Source organism: Lobosporangium transversale (genome assembly GCF_002105155.1).
Source record: "Lobosporangium transversale strain NRRL 3116 chromosome Unknown BCR41scaffold_44, whole genome shotgun sequence".
NCBI lineage: Eukaryota > Fungi > Mortierellomycota > Mortierellomycetes > Mortierellales > Mortierellaceae > Lobosporangium > Lobosporangium transversale.
The window spans coordinates 101784-118085 of record NW_019029022.1 but is presented as its reverse complement, the minus strand read 5'-3'; the positions used below and the strand labels follow the sequence as shown (position 1 = coordinate 118085).

The following is a 16302-nucleotide window of genomic DNA, read 5'->3' as shown; positions in this document are numbered from 1 at the left end:
TTCTCTTGAGCTCCTTGACCTTATTTTTTTTCACTATATTACTCCACTCTTCATTCCCTTATATTCCTCCTTTCTTCTCTCTTTTTTTTCTTTTTTTCTTTTTGTCTTCACACTCACCCTTCCCTCACCTTTCCTTTCCTTCTTTCCGACTTATCATTGAACCCTTCCTTGCACTGACTGTGCCACTGTTATTTAGTCTTTTAATCTTTTTCTCGCATCAATTATAACCCTCTCCCTCTCAAAACTAAAATTTTATTATCATCATTGTTGCCGTAGTCTATACATCCTTGCCTCACCTTTTAGTCTTCCTGCTCTTACTCGTAAGGACTCTTACGACACTTTTTATTATTACATTTGCCTTTACCATTATCATTATTGTATTTGCGACTTTAGACAACCGTCATTTGATTTTTTTTGTTAACGCTTTATTTTTATTTTAATTATTTTTATTTATCTTAAAGAAGGCATAACCTTTGCGTAAAGACCTCAAGTGTGAAAGGCTTTACACCGTGACATCTTTCTGATTCACAGTTCTGGTCATTCTGAAAAAAGGTACATTTTGAATTAACATTGCATCTGCATCTACATCTACATCTAACAGAAAAAATGGCTCTCATGCCGAAGAAAAAGGGAAAAAAAATTTGCCAATGGTGAAGCAACCAATGATTTTAACGTTTCTTTTTTTATACATTTAATGTTTAACGTTTAATGTTTGTGCATGGATCGTGTCCCCCTCTCTTCTATCTTTATATCCTTATCCTTCCTTTTCATTTCCTCCCGCTACGATCAAAACGTGTCCTTTTTTTTTCTTCTTTTTGCTCCCTCAGTTATTGTACCATGTCCCAATACAACGGAAATCCCCAATATCCACCTGCACAACGTCCTGCCTCACCACAACAGCCTTATTATGCTGGTCCCCCACAACGTGCCCTTTCGAACAATAGTCAACGCTCGGCTAAATCAGGTCGTCTAGCACCTCCACCTGCCGATGGTGGATATTCTCCTCAACAATCCATTGGATACTCTGGTCCTCCTGGTCCAGGTGGCGCTGGAGGATACAACCGCAATATCGGCCATGTTGGGTTCGATATTGATGAGAGAGACAATGCTGGTTTGTTAAACAATCAAGGCAGAGCCGGTGGAACTCCACCTAGAACTCACTCCAAACTCGATAGAAAAGCGACCATGAACCGTAGAGTAAGTGTTGTACTCATGAATATGTATAAAAAAAAAATAACGCGACTCTATTCCAATGGCTCTTTTTTTTTTTTTTTTTTTTTTTGCTCTTCCGCTCTGGAATGTTTTGGCTGTCCAAGGGAAAACGCTCAAAAAAAAAAAAAAAAAAAAAAAAGAAAGAAAGAAAAAGGGATAAGAATAATTGGATGTCTTACTCCCACAAGGCGAACCCTATTTATTAATATACATCCATATTTATTATTATTGTGCTCTCATAGTCCATTTGTCACGTCCCATTGACGGATGGCAACCTAGTCATGGATTGCCCAGTTCCTCGGCAGTTACTAGAGAATGCACACTTCAAGGGTGAGCGTGAGTTCGAGTTTATGCGCTACACTGCTGCCACCTGTGACCCTAACGACTTCTTCAATGAGCGTTACACTCTCCGTCCCACTCTCTATCGTCGCCAGACCGAGCTCTTCATTGTCATGACCATGTATAACGAAGATGACGAGCTGTTCATCAAGACCATGGGCTCAGTCATGAAGAACATTGCTCATCTTTGCACACGTGCAAAGTCCAAGACCTGGGGCAAAGATGGTTGGAAGAAAGTAGTCGTCTGTGTTGTGGCAGACGGTCGCAAGAAATGTCATCCACGTGTGCTCAAGGTCCTGGCTGCCATGGGTGCTTATCAAGAGGGTATTGCCAAAGATACAGTTGCAGGGAAACCTGTCACAGCTCACATCTACGAGTATACAACTCAGGTCATGGTGGACTCGGACCTCAAGGTCCGCAGCTCAGACCGTGGTATTGTCCCTGTCCAGATCCTATTCTGTCTCAAGGAGCAGAATAAGAAAAAGTTGAACTCCCATCGTTGGTTCTTCAACGCATTTGCACCTCAACTTAACCCCAATGTGTGTATTCTCCTTGATGTCGGAACGAAGCCCTCAGGAACTAGTATCTACCATCTGTGGAAGGCCTTCGACCGTGACTCTTCTATCGGAGGTGCATGTGGTGAAATTTGTGCCGATTTAGGACCCAATTGTAGCAACTTGTTGAACCCTCTGGTGGCATCGCAGAACTTTGAGTACAAGATGTCAAATATCTTGGACAAGCCTCTCGAGTCTGTCTTTGGATACATTTCAGTCTTGCCAGGAGCATTCTCTGCATACCGTTACAAAGCCTTGAAGGACTCTTCGCCTGGTGTAGGACCTTTGTCGTCGTACTTCAAGGGAGAGACCATGCATACCTCTGGAGATGCTGGTATTTTCGAGTCCAACATGTACCTCGCAGAGGACCGTATCTTGTGTTTCGAGCTGGTGGCCAAGAAGAACGAGGCTTGGTTGCTCAAGTATGTAAAGTCTGCGAAGGCAGCAACGGATGTGCCTGATAATATCGGAGAGTTCATTTCACAACGTCGTCGTTGGTTGAACGGCTCATTCTTTGCAGCCTTCTATTCGCTCGCACATTTCACCCGTATTATCACTTCAGGACAAGGCTTCTTCCGCAAGATATTTTTGTTGATTGAATTTTTGTATAACGCCGTCAACTTGATCTTCAATTGGTTCTCGCTGGCAAACTTTTATCTGACATTTTATTTCCTGATCAAGGCAGCTGCCAACAACTCGAACAAAGACTTTTCACCCTTTGGAAATTGGGGAAATATCACTTTTGAGGTGATGCGTGAGATGTATATTGCCTCGATCATCATTGTCTTCATCTGCTCTCTCGGAAACCGACCACAAGGATCAAGAATCATCTTTTTGACTGTGATAGGATTGTTTGCAATCATTATGGGTTTCATGCTCTATCTCGCAGCTGCTACAGTCTACACGGTTGTTTCACCCGTTGCGGGTAACTATCGTCAGATGCTTGACTTGATGAACGAGCGAGGCCCCTTCCGTGATACAGTGATTTCGTTGCTGTCAACCTACGGTCTTTACATTGTTTCGTCGTTGATGCATCTTGAGCCCTGGCATATGTTCACATCGTTCATGTCATACTTGTTCCTGTTGCCCGCATATATCAACATCTTGATGGTTTATGCGTTCTGTAACACGCACGACGTCTCGTGGGGAACTAAGGGAGATAACAAGGCGCCAGAGTTGGGAGGAGCTACCGTTGTCACCAAAGATGGCAAGGAAGTCATCAAGTTAGAGAAACCCACGTCAAGAGAGGATGTTGATGCAATTTATGAGCTTAACATGCAAGAGTTGTCAGTCCGCCCAGATTATGTAAAGGAGAAGCGTGACAAGAAGACGAAACAAGAGGATTACTACAAGATGTTCAGAACTCGATTGGTTTTGACCTGGATGTTCACAAACGCGATGTTGGTGATCGGAATGACAAGTGACTGGATTGGTAAAAACGATACCCTCGCTACTAGGCCACCAACTAACGAAGAGATGTTCCATCCTTATCTGTCGATGATCTTCTGGAGTGTCGCTGCATTGAGCTCTGTACGCTTCGTCGGATCAACTATGTACTTGATCCTCAGAGCGTTGTTTGGTTAAGCGTTAAAACAAAACAAAAAAGTGTGGATATAGTAGATGCGCCACACTGTCAAAAAAAAAAAATTGTTACTCGTAATATATATATAGACCCCCTGGTATAAAATTAATTAAACATTAAGCCCCACTAATAATCTATTCAATTATAATATGAAAAATGACTTTTACTTTGGCGCGTCGCGTTATGTCTATGCTATGTGCTGCGGTTTCTACGGGAGTGGTCACATAGTGGGTCAAACAACGCTGTAAACAACTTGTACGCGCAGTCACACGGACCACTATCCTCTGTCTCTCCTCTCCCCAACAGGTACTTCAAAGGTCATTCTGCATTCTTCTTTTTTCATTTGCTTCGCTCCATTTGAAATGTCGTCCTGTTCGAGGATCACCTCTTCAGGAGGGGTTATGAACATGACACGGCGCATGGTCATGCGTTCTTCACGTCTACTTCATAACAATGTTACCTTTATTCTCCGACCCAAAAACAACACCCTGCCGCTAACTGTGCACTCAACTCTTGTCTCTAAGACAACTATACCAGTACTTTCACAGCTGAGATTCTCAACCTCGGCTTACAATTCTTCTTCCTCCTTTGTAGGGAAGGATGGAGGAGAGATAGGATCCACAACACTTGGACAAGGAATCCAGCTACCAGCCGTTGGATCACTACAGCCCATAGACTATGCAGCCATTGAGCAGAAATGGCTCAAGCGATGGAAAGAGATGAAGACAAAGGCATTGGCAGCGGAGGCAGCCGCAAATGAAGCTGCCAACAAAGGAATGACTGAAGAAGCTATCGATACAAAACAATGGACTCCGGAAGAACGAGAAAAATTTTACATCCTGTCCATGTTTCCATATCCTTCAGGAGTATTGCATATGGGACATGTTCGTGTCTATACGATCAATGATGCCCTAGCGCGCGCCAAGAGGATGATGGGGTACGATGTAAGTTTTTCTTTCTTTCTTAAATATTTATTTAATTTTCTTTTTCGGATGATTTCGGATTTAAACGATATTGAACATTCTTCTTACACGGATTTGTTTTTTTTTTAGGTTGTTAACCCAATGGGTTGGGACGCCTTCGGACTACCAGCAGAGAATGCAGCAATTGAGCGCGGGATTCATCCGAATGAATGGACTATCAAGAATATTGATATCATGAAGTCGCAGATGGAAAAGATCTTGGCAGACTTTGATTGGGATAGGGTAAAGAAGCAAATGATAAAAAAGAAAAGGGAAAAAACTTCGTCCACTGTAAGGAATTAATATGATACAAACACTTCTTTTTTTTTTAGGAATTGAGAACATGTAGTCCAGAATATTATAAATGGACCCAGTACCTGTTTTTGAGATTGCATGAAGCTGGACTCGCGTATCAAAAAGAAGCCGTTGTCAATTGGGATCCTATTGACGAAACTGTTCTTGCAAATGAGCAGGTAAAGCAGCTTTCAATATCCAATGATAAGGAAGCATCATTTCTTTTTTCCTTCGTCTGCTAACCTAGTACGAAATGGCGCTATGTTATATCTAGGTTGATGCAGAGGGCAAGTCTTGGAGATCAGGCGCAGTGGTAGAGAAGCGGAAACTCCGTCAATGGTTTTTCAAGATCACAGAATATGCTGATGATCTCTTACAGGACTTGGATCGCCTCCAGCATTGGCCCGAGCGCGTTAAACATATGCAAAAGAATTGGATTGGTAAATCTCAGGGCGCAGAGTTTGATTTTACAATACCTGGACTTGCTTCTTCCACAAAATCTGATGTCAATCAAAAGATTCAGGTGTTCACATCAAGGCCGGATACGATTTATGGGGTTCAGTTCTTGGCTGTGTCAACAGATCATCCTATCCTAAACAATGTCCCAGAGACCCATTGGGAGTCCGTAGAAGGATTTAAGGACATGATGAAGAAGGCCAGTTCTCCCGTTGCTGATCAAGGAGCTGCTCCTGAAGGTGTTCCCACAGGATTGTTTGCGAGCCATCCATTCATACCGGATGCAAAGATCCCAATCTATGCTGTTAACTATGTGCTCTCAGATTATGGCACAGGAGCGGTGATGGGCGTTCCCGGACATGATGAGCGTGACTATGAGTTTGCAACAAATCAGAAGATGGACATCAAGTATATTGTGGCACCAGTAAAAGAATTGAATGATCAGGAACCATCTTTGTCCTTGAACACTGCCCGTGATGGCCCTATCACTGCTCGAGGAGTGCTCACAGGTGACAATGGTGAATTTTCTCATATGGCAAGTGAAGAAGCAGCAGAGGCTGTTGTCAGGAAAGCCACTGAACTAGGGTTTGGCAGAGAAAAGACAAGCTTTCGTATCCGCGATTGGCTGCTTTCTCGCCAGCGATATTGGGGTGCTCCAATCCCGATGATCCATTGTAGCGGATGTGGTCCTGTCCCAGTGCCGGCTCAAGATCTGCCAGTGCTATTGCCCATGGATGTTTCATTTACAGGACGTGGAGGTAGCCCTTTGAAACAGATAGAGAGCTGGGTCAACTGCTCTTGTCCCAAGTAAGCCCTAAATTCAGTCTATAAACATTCTTATAGCCTTCACCGATAAGTATTGACTCTTTCTCTCTCCCTTCTTCTTTTTTTCGTGCATTGATGTTTGCCATAGGTGCGGTCGAACAGCGCAGAGAGACACAGACACGATGGATACATTTGTGGACTCTGCTTGGTACTTTTTTCGTTTCCTGGATCCTCATAACAAGCACCTACCTTTTTCGCATGCTAAAGCCACGGCCGGTATGCCAGTCGATCTCTACATTGGAGGTGTAGAACACGCTATTTTGCACTTGCTCTACTCTCGCTTCATTTCCAAATTTGCATGGAAGACTGGCCTTTACGGCAAAGGTGCTGAGGTTGAGTCAAAGGAAGGTAAAGAGCCTGGAAACGGTGAGCCGTTCAAGGTGTTGATTACTCAAGGCATGGTTCAAGGCAGGACGTTCAAGGATCCGGTCACTGGAGCATTCTTGAAGCCGTCTGAAGTGGACTTGACGAATCCTCAAAACCCTATTCAAATTTCAACAGGTCAGAGGCCGTTACAAAGCTGGGAAAAGATGAGTAAGAGCAAGTATAATGGAGTCGACCCTGAAGATATGATCCGATCGCATGGAGCGGATGCGACTAGACTACATGTATTGTATAAGGCACCACCATCTGAGGAACTGGAATGGGATGAACTGAGTATTGTTGGAATGCAAAGGTTCTTGACAAAAGTATGGAAGATTGTGGGCCAAGCGTCAGCAACTCCTTTGGACACTACTTTTAATACAGAAGAAGGGTTCAAACCAACATTAGAAGATTTGAGCAAAGATGACCGCGATCTTTGGCGCATACTTAACACCACTGTAAAGGAGGTAAGTAGCCTCTTTTGTCATTGTTTTTGGCGTTGTCTTTGTTCGCGTGTGTACTTTTTGAGACGCATCAAGAGTGGCATTTCTCATTCTCATTGATGCATTTCTTTCTTTTTTTTATTTTTTATTTTATTTTTGTGTGAAATCTACAGCTTACAACATCATTCCAGAGCACATATTCGTTCAACACTTCGATCGCATTCTTGATCAAGCTGGCCAATCATATCTCATCAGTGAATCCTGCCTCTTCAGTTGCGGGCCAGCCATCGCCAGTGTCACCATCGTCATTATCCAGAAAATCGTCTAAAAACAATAAGACCCAGGCTATAGTATCTCCTGATCTCTACCGTCATTCTGTCCAGGCCCTTATCAAGATGCTGTCTCCTTTCGCTCCCGCATTTGGTGAAGAATGCTGGGAGGTACTGAGCAATAATACCCCAATGATTACGGCTACCGACCCTACTCCTATTACAAATGCAACGACATCAATCCCCTCACAGGAATTAACGTCATCAAGATTTTCAGTCTTCTCGCAAGCCTGGCCATCATTTGATGAAGAGGCATTGAAAGCGGATAAGGCCGTATGCGGAGTTCAGATCAATGGCAAACTAAGGTTTAATGTTGAGTTTCAGGTGACAGATCTTCCAGAGGAGAGTGACAAAGCAGGACAGGAGCAATTTTTGAAGGAGCTAATTTACAAGCATGAGCGAGCGAACAAATGGCTGAAGGATGAAAATGGTCAGACACTTCCAGTCAAGAAGATGATTGTAGTCAAGGGTGGAAAGCTAGCGAGCATTGTCCTTTAATTTATGAGGTTATATAACTATGTACTAAGATAATTGGATCTATTCACCTTCAAAATAAAGCAAAAAAAAAAAAAAAAAGTTACTCTTCGTGGACAATGCTCAAAGGCTATTAACCAATCTTTTTTTTTTAATTGTTCCGATATTGCGATCATTATGTTTAAAAATCTGACTTTAGCGTGAATGCAAGGGGTTGGCATGCTCTAGTCATCCCTTTCCCCTACTTGTCCCAAGCAATATTCTCCCCCTACTAGCCTTTTCACAATATACTCGGAAAGCGAATGCTCTAAAACCCATACGGACTATACCTAATGCCTCGGATCTTCCTAACACGTGATGCTCATTGATCAGCCTCCGAAGCTGAGGTCAATTTATTACCTTTGGTAGGATCAGGCGCCGTGATTATGGACCTAGAAACTCATATTAAAGGAAAAAAAAAAAAAAAAAAAGCGATAAAAGAAGTAGCATGAACACGTCTATCGAGACTATGGAAGCCTATTGATGTGGAGCATTGAAGATTTCACATTCAAATCTATTTGTAGATCTACCGATCTCTGTTTATTTATTTATATATCATCATCAAAGCTCTAGCTGCGCTCATGCACCCTGGGTGTGGCTCATGCTTACATGGATCACCCACACTCACTTGACTAGCCAGTGCAACTTAGCAAAAATGACCTTTCAGTGAAAAGCTAATCAACTTCCATACTGAAGACATGGAATAGGCATACGTATGTGCTCAATGGCAACTAGGACTATTCGAGCCAGTTGGCGAAGTCCCACGTAATATTATACATTTCAATGGCTCAAAGCTCCATTTCCTTCCTTAGACAATGTTCAAAGGTATTTACCCTTCTACCAATATTTCAGACAAACAATGTTTATTGCTAATTGTTTACTATGTTGCCGCTTCCAAGCTGCACTCTATCCTCAGGATGGCCAGGCTCATAGGCAAAAGACTTTTGTTTTGTTATTTAGAGGTAGATAGTCTTTTGTGGATTATTGTTTTGGCCTTTGGGCTTCTTTGAAAATATTTTTAGTGTATCCTTGCGCAGTGCCTCGGATGATTGGCTTTGATACCTTTCAGTCGGCTGCCATTAGTTGGCTGGCTTTGGCTGAATGACTTCGGCTGGCTGGCTTCGGCCGACTGACTTCGGCTGGTTAGCTTCGGCCGACTGACTTTGGCTGTCTGGATCATTCTGGATTGCCTTTGTGGTTTGATTGATGTTGGTATGTTTGTTTTGATTGAGGCACCCTGTGTTTATTTTACCTGGGGCTCCCTTTGGTGATTTGGTTAAGGCTGAGTGTGTTTACTTTGACTGGGGAGCTCGCGGCTACCTTGACTAGCGCTGCCCCTAGTGGTTTGATTGAGGCAGCCTGTGCTGGTTTTGATCAAGGTACTCTACTATTGGCTTTAATTAAGGTTGCCTTTGGTTGATTTAGTTGAAGCTGCCTATGTCTGGTCTGGCTGTAGCCGCTATGCTTGATCGGGCGGAGAGCGCTGGATGAAGCTGCCTTGTATTAAGCTTAGTTGTGGAAGTCTTCGGTTGACTATGACTTTGGCGTTGGCTTTGGCTTTTTTGATTTTGTTTTTGTTTTTTGAGTTAATTCTTTTTTTCTTTTCCTCATCTTTTTTGTTCTTTACTCTGTGTTTTGGTTTTATCTTTTTTTTTTTTTTTTTTTTTTTTTTGCTTTGGGGTTTTCTCTCTTATGTTTGTGTGTTTGTGTGTTCGTGTTCGTGCGTGTTTTTTTTTTTTTTTTTTTTTTTTTTTTTTTCCTTCTGCTGTTAGATGTTGGGTGTTGACTGCTGACTGCTGGCTCTTGACTATTGGCTTTCGGCCCTCGGCTGCTGTCTGCTTTCTGTTGGCCCTGCGCTCCTAGCCGCATTCGAAGCATGGTGCTCTTCGATCTATTTTTATGCCTCAAGGTCCTCTACTCCTCTTATGACCCTTGCTCTCGCTTCTCCAAGCAGAGGTCTCATTGCAATAGTCTATCGAGCGACTAGCCAATGAAGCCCTACTATGACCAGAGTACCTTTGGTTCAGACGGCAAGTAACAGGTCACACAACATGACGCCTCTACGCCATGCACTACACACTACAGCCAGGCGCCTGGTGCAGCTTCGCTAATTGGGGTAATCTAAGGATGATGTCAGTAACAATGAACTATTTACTAAACACTATAGAGCTCCGAGTTGCCAAGATCCCACCTAAACAGAGAGAACAAAAGCAATGGTAGAATCAAGTTAATATGCCCTTTGCTATGTATGCGCATGTATACTTACCTGAGGTGTTATCAGGCCTTGATAACACCTGGTCCTGATCCTGATCCTGATCCTGCTGGATGGAGGATCTCCTTGAAGGCCGGGACTCGAGCTCTATAGGGCCTAGTAAACAGGCCACTGCTACTGACTTACCATACTTAGACGACCACAACTGTGTGTCATCTGTTACCTACGCGAAATCCCCAAGGGCACTCGGATCAAAGTAAGGTCCAGAGGCTAGAGGCTCTCTAGAGCTACTACAATGATCCCCCTTCAAGGAGTTGCGAGGGCTTGACGGAAGGATCGGCGAAGGGGATCGGCGAAGGGGATTGGCGGGCAGGCGGGCAGGCGGGAGGAGGGCCCGGCGGGCTAGAGTCCAAGCGGATGAGCCTCTAAGGGAAGAAGACAAAAAAAAAAACACGCGTGGTTAGAATATTTGGTAATCAGAGCACAGCAGAGTACAGACAGAAAATCACGACATGTGCTTCTAAAAGAAATTGTACTTACAGCTCCGCTTTCGCCCCATTTCGATAAGCACTGCATGGGCCCATTGCAGTCTTTGGGACAATCGTCGCCATGAGCCTAGGGCTAGTGGCCCCTATTACAGCTAGGAGGAAGACGAAGAAAAAAAAAAAAAAAAAAAAAAAAGAACGAAGATAGCTTTGTAAGTATGCTAAGCTTATTCGATGGTAGGGACAATCACAAGCAAGACAAAGCGAAGCCATGCATAAACTATATACTTACTTGATGACAGCGGCGAGGGCTCTTCTGTGAATGACCAGGTGAGGCTTTTTTTGCTTTTTCTGGTCTGTAGTTTGCTGTTGAGTTGTTCAGAGTGTTTCCTAGTTCTGCTCTGTATCTGGCTAGAAGTTTGTATCATTTGTGGTCTAACAGTGATGTGAAAGAGAGAGAAAGAGAGATAGACAGGAAATAAAAAGTCAGAACAAGTACAGTGCAGCATAAGGTGAGAGAGTTAGGACTTTAGTGAGGGTGAATATTTGTGGAGTGTTGCTTACCTTTCATGTTGGTCGAGGAGGCTAAACTGGAAGAGAAGAAAAAAAGGGAAAGAAAGAAAAGAAAAGAAAAGGAAAGGAAAAAAAAAAAAAAAAAAAAAAAAAAAAAAAAAAAAAAAAAAGTTTATTTTATATCGAAAGCACTCGCGAGTAAAGGACGAATGGATGAATGATGAGTGGTTTTTGAAGTCGCGCAGGAAAAATGATAAGTGAAACCAATTTGCGATTTCAGAGTATTGACTGAATAATGAATATATCAAGCATCTTGCTTTTTGTACGCTCTAGAGCTCTAGAGCGGCCAAAAAAAAAAAAAGAAAAAAAGAAAAAAAGCGGCATAGCGGAATTTGAAAATGGATAATATGCGCACTACATGATATCATCCGTCATTTCTCATATGCATACAAGAGAGAAAAAGAGAAAGTACTCATGGGTGGAGGTGGGGAATAGCATTGCTAACATTCCGTCTTCAAGATCTGCAAGATCATCTAAACAACAATATTAGGCTACCCACAAACAATCAGAGCACGAGCCACATTGCTCTCTGCATGCTAAGGTGGTGCAACAAAGAAATATCTATTTAGACAGTGAGATTCAGAGCACAAGCACATTAACACTCGCATGCTATCATTTTCAACAACATTCAGCTCGAGTATCTATTATTAATCCTTCGTAATGGAGTTCACCAGACACTACCAGTCAAGCTTGCTTCTTTATTCTCTCTCTTCACTCCCAATAGCAGATGGAATAGACAGACTATCGCAGGAACTGTACCGTAGCAGCTTTTGTCCAAACAGACCTTTTTTTTTTTGTTTTTCCAGAACGCGGTAAAAGTAAGACACATCACTCGTGTGCTTTTTATTGGTCGACATACAAATATTAATTCGCTTTCAAATAAAATAAAATAAAATGCACAGCCTAATCAGCTGTCACATGTCATATGTTTATATTTTATTACTTTACATGAAAATAATAAAAAAGGACTGCGAGTGAGTTGAGAATTGGCATATGTCGTATTCTGGGAAAAGGCATTAGGATACAACCTGCCGAAACACAGTTCTCGATTGTCTATCACATCTCTTGTGAGGAGTGAAGAGAGGAAATAGAAGAAGAGAATAAAAATGAAAGCTTGATTGGTAGTACCTAATGAGCCCTATTACCAAGAATCAAAAAGTACTAGAGCTTAATGTTAATGAAGTAAGAGTATGCGAATGCTAATATGGTTGTGCCCTGAAACTCATTTTTTTACTTTCAGCCGCATCACATTGCTCGCTGTCTAAATGGATCTTTTTTTCTTTGTTGCGCCACCCCACCATGTAGAGCGGCTAAACAGTTCGAGGGCAGTAGGCTTGTATTTTAGTTATTGCTGTTGTTTATACAGTCTCGCAAAGCTTGAAGATTGTACGCGAACAAGTGCCTACACAAGCAAGGCGTCATTTAATATGGCGACAACGCATCCCAAGATCCCAAATGAGCATACGCCTGAACTGGCCCTTTGTAGCTTAGAATGTAGCTAGGTAAACTCGATAGCTAGATAGCAAACAATTTCTCAATAAAGATTAAAAAGTGTTTGATTCAAATAGCAAGTGACGCCTCTCTTAATGCATCTTCTGTTGCGCTGTGTCTGTGCTTTGGAACGATAATGATCAAAAGGCAAGCTCAGGCGAATTCGCAAAGGGCAGCCGCTTCTCTGAATGTCTGTTCCTATGCGAAGCAGTCTGTATCCTTTGAGACCATTAAAAAGAAAAATGTTAGGCTTGTAACCAGCCTGAGGAAAAGCCGCCGACGTTGTGACGGCGAATCTTTTTTTCTCAGGGTTACGAGCCTAATGATTACCTAAAACCCAGAAAGTCGTCTTCTGTGGAGTGGGGTGTGTGGGAGATGATAGGGGTAGAATAAAAGATAGAAAACTAACCAACAACAAAAATAATTAACGAAGTGGACTTTAGTGGAGTGTGGACTTGGGTGAGCTGGTCCGAGCTCTTCTTGGTCTCTTTCTTCTGGGGTTCTTGAGTTTCTTGAGCCGCGGCTCGATCAATTTCAGGTTTGGAGTCTTTTATTCTTGGGTTGGGCATTCGCTGAAGAGAGGATTTTGGTTCTTCCTTAGACTTCTTTATATGCTGAATTTTTGAAGAATTGAAAATTGATGGGGATTTGCTAGACTAAGTTTTCTATAAACGATGATGGATGTTGGGGTTTGTATCAATGGGATCTGTTTTCTCTCTCTACTTATTCATTTCTGCACTCTTCCTATTTCTATTTACCATTTCTTGTCTTCTTCATCGTTGGGCACCTGCTGAGGTGGTTTCGGTTAGTCTTGTGGGTGTACTTCTCTTGGTCGTTCAATTAGAGGTGAACCACTAGATTTCGTATGACCATGCCTCAGAGCCTAGAAAAAGGTGGCCATTCTCCTGCCGATCCATTGCACATAAGCCACTCAGCCTTAGCAACTCCACAAAGTAAAACTACTTCGCCACACTTTCTCATCAAGCTTTCTTTTGCACCCATTAAAGAAATTACTTGAGCTTGCTTCTCTTTCTCCTTTTTCTTCACCTTCTGCGGCTTCTTTTACTTCCTTCTATTCCTTCTACTTTTTTTTTTTTTTTTTTTTTTTTTTCATTTTTTCCTTTATAACAACATGTCTGAACGTAAAGTACTCAACAAATACTTCCCCCCCGATTTCGATCCTGCATTAATCCCTCGTCGCAAGATCGAAAAGGATGCACAACAAAAAGTCCGTCTCATGACCCCATTCTCCATGCGTTGCAACACTTGCGGCGAATACATCTACAAGGGCAAGAAATTCAACGCTAGGAAAGAAACGACCAACGAAACTTATCATAGTATCAAAATTTTTCGATTCTATATCCGTTGTAATCGGTGTGCGGCCGAAATCACTTTCAAAACCGATCCTGCCAATACAGATTATGTAGCCGAAAATGGTGCTCAACGTAACTTTGAACCTTGGAGAGACGAAGACGCTGACAAGGTCGCAGAACGGGAACGGGAAGAGGAAGAGCAGAATAATCCGATGAAGGCTCTCGAACATCGAACTCAGGATTCAAAACGGGAGATGGAGATCATGGATGCTTTGGATGAGATCCGTACTAGGAATGCAATGAATGAACGTTTGGACGCAGACGCTGTCTTGAATAAAATATGGAGTGGAGACGTTGATAATACTCTCCAGAAAAAACAACAAGAGGATGAAGAGGATGATCGGTTAGCTAAACAAGTCTTTAAGGATGTGGATGGCGAGAGTGTCAAGCGATTGTGGGACAATGATCAGGATCTCTTGAATGATTCTGGCGAACTGGATGCCACCAAAGTTGCCAGGGCCAAATTTTCACAGTCGCTTGCTTTGCCAGATTTCAGTACTCCTTTAACTAAGAAACGTAAACAAGGTGGATCTCTTGGACTTGTCAAAAATATTGTTTCAACATCCAAAGCAACGCCTGCAGCATCATCATCATCATCACTCTCTCCCTCTTCTCCCTCTTCTTCTTCATCATCACCTTTAGCTTTGGCCACAAAAAATTCATCTTCACCGTCAGTACCATCAACACCGTCTAATACAGCAGCAAAACAAGCTTCTAAACCCGCCTCGTTACTGTCACTTGTAGGATCCTATGGCTCAGATTCCGAATCTGATGCGGACTAAAGAAGTAAAGATCTGATTTTCTTGTTTTTAATTCTAATACCTGTAGTAAATATTGCAATATGACGAGTTTTTTATTATCCATAATGATTCATGATTTAAAGCGTTACTTTTTGAATTTTATCAAACAAAGGAGAGAAAACAGAAAATAGGAAATAAGAAATAGAAAATAGAAAATAGAAGAAACAATAGTTCATTGGCACTGAAATTTTTTTTTTTATACATTTCTCTTATGAAACTAATCACACTACACTTCTTGCCCAACCGTCCCCTCCACTTTTCATCTCTTCATTCGTTTTTATTATGCCGCTATTGAAGAAGTGGCTGATGCTGATGCTGACGTTGATGTTGATGCTGATGTTGATGTAGATGCAGATGCAGCAGGTTTAGGTGCAGAACGAATCTTTTGTTGAAACGGCACATTAAATCCACTCATTAAGAGGCGAGCTTCCAAATTTGTGCTGGCAGTTGTGTTAAAGGTGACGTCGAATCCAGTCATCCTTGGAAACATATCATAATTGTTTTCAATCTCTGGAAATAGGGACATGGCCGAAGCCGGGAAACCCATTCCGATGTTGCCGGTCGCATCTCCTGCAGACTCGGGTAATCCAGGCCATTCCTTCATCTTGGGCAACACAATCTCAACAAGCTTGTCCAAAAATTGATACATCTTGTCGCCCTTCAATGTCACCTTGCATCCAATAGGATTGCCTTGTTAAATAAATAAAGAGGATCGGATAGAATATTACACGAAAATGTATATATACATAATATATAATGTTAGAAGGGGGAAAAAACAGCTTTGTTCTATTGATCATAGTTATTATAATAGTTATTGGCAAAAGAGAGGGAAAAGTCTTTTTTTTTTTACCTGCACGCAACTTCCAAGGGTGGACTCCCTTCTTGGAATGAATGATCTCTGGCATCTCTCCTGTGATGGCTTGAATGGCCATAAAGCCACTCAAGAGGTGGTACTTGCTGACTAGGGCTTCCTTCATCATGCAATGAATCTCGATCTTGGTCAATTCTGGGATCTGTTTAGGAGAAGGAGCCTTTGGATTGGGTTTAAGATGCCTGTGTCCCTTCAACTCCACCCGAACTCCCTCTGGGATCTTGGCCTTGGGCTTGAAATTATGGCTATATGTCAGGACCATCAAATCCTCTTGAACTGTCTCTCGAAAATGTTCCCGAAGTCGACTCACTCCTGTCGTATATTCATATTGAGGTGCTAAAGTAATAGACTGTTGTTGTTCGTTCTTATTGCTGCTCTTTTTATTACTTGTGCTAGTGTCCTTCTTAGTAGTGCCAGTTGTGGTAGCAGTACTGGTAGAAGCGGAACGAATCTGTTGTGCAGTTGCAACAAATGATCCTTTAAGAGATTGTTGCACCCTGGTCTGAGAGATCAGAGCACGCGCTGATCGGGTAAGTGAGGCCATGGTCTTCCTGTATTTGTTTCCCGCCTCTTGCACAAAGAAAAAAAAAAAAAAAAAAAAACAAAACAAAAATAAGAATGAGAA

The 16302-nt window shown here is 42.3% G+C and overlaps 4 protein-coding genes across 4 annotated transcripts; 3 read left to right on the top strand and 1 right to left on the bottom strand.

The window, feature by feature from the left end:
• Positions 1–837: 837 nt before the first annotated feature.
• On the top strand, positions 838–3689 carry BCR41DRAFT_378762 (glycosyltransferase family 2 protein; the record flags this gene model as incomplete). The annotated part of the gene is made up of 2 exons (XM_022027177.1): positions 838–1197; positions 1455–3689. The coding sequence occupies 2 exons, from the start codon at positions 838–840 to the stop codon at positions 3687–3689; spliced, it is 2595 nt and encodes an 864-aa protein (XP_021877681.1).
• Positions 3690–3977: 288 nt separating this feature from the next.
• Positions 3978–7901, top strand: BCR41DRAFT_425002 (hypothetical protein). Its single transcript, XM_022030517.1, has 6 exons — positions 3978–4631; positions 4740–4892; positions 4982–5122; positions 5218–6206; positions 6313–7054; positions 7204–7901. The coding sequence occupies exons 1-6, from the start codon at positions 4050–4052 to the stop codon at positions 7855–7857; spliced, it is 3261 nt and encodes a 1086-aa protein (XP_021877680.1). The 5' UTR covers positions 3978–4049; the 3' UTR covers positions 7858–7901.
• Positions 7902–13736: 5835 nt separating this feature from the next.
• BCR41DRAFT_360635 (CWC16 protein) lies at positions 13737–14792 on the top strand. The gene has a single exon (XM_022025400.1). It carries the CDS (start codon positions 13766–13768, stop codon positions 14786–14788), a length of 1023 nt encoding a protein of 340 aa, XP_021877679.1. The 5' UTR covers positions 13737–13765; the 3' UTR covers positions 14789–14792.
• A 118-nt stretch (positions 14793–14910) lies between these two features.
• On the bottom strand, positions 14911–16266 carry BCR41DRAFT_326819 (ribosomal protein L5 domain-containing protein). Its single transcript, XM_022021633.1, has 2 exons — positions 15657–16266; positions 14911–15496 (listed from the first exon to the last, which is right to left on the bottom strand). Exons 1-2 carry the CDS (start codon positions 16219–16221, stop codon positions 15087–15089), a joined length of 975 nt encoding a protein of 324 aa, XP_021877678.1. The 5' UTR covers positions 16222–16266; the 3' UTR covers positions 14911–15086.
• Positions 16267–16302: the final 36 nt, after the last annotated feature.

Excerpts from the sequence above, each read along its gene's own strand:
- BCR41DRAFT_326819 (XM_022021633.1), bottom strand. The coding sequence starts at position 16,221 with ATGGCCTCACTTACCCGATCAGCGCGTGCTCTGATCTCTCAGACCAGG. Across the intron at positions 15,497-15,656 it reads CCCTTGGAAGTTGCGTGCAG|GCAATCCTATTGGATGCAAG; the intron begins GTAAAAAAAAAA and ends TTATTTAACAAG.
- BCR41DRAFT_425002 (XM_022030517.1), top strand. The coding sequence starts at position 4,050 with ATGTCGTCCTGTTCGAGGATCACCTCTTCAGGAGGGGTTATGAACATG. Across the intron at positions 4,632-4,739 it reads AGAGGATGATGGGGTACGAT|GTTGTTAACCCAATGGGTTG; the intron begins GTAAGTTTTTCT and ends TTTTTTTTTTAG. Across the intron at positions 7,055-7,203 it reads TTAACACCACTGTAAAGGAG|CTTACAACATCATTCCAGAG; the intron begins GTAAGTAGCCTC and ends TGAAATCTACAG.
- BCR41DRAFT_360635 (XM_022025400.1), top strand. The coding sequence starts at position 13,766 with ATGTCTGAACGTAAAGTACTCAACAAATACTTCCCCCCCGATTTCGAT.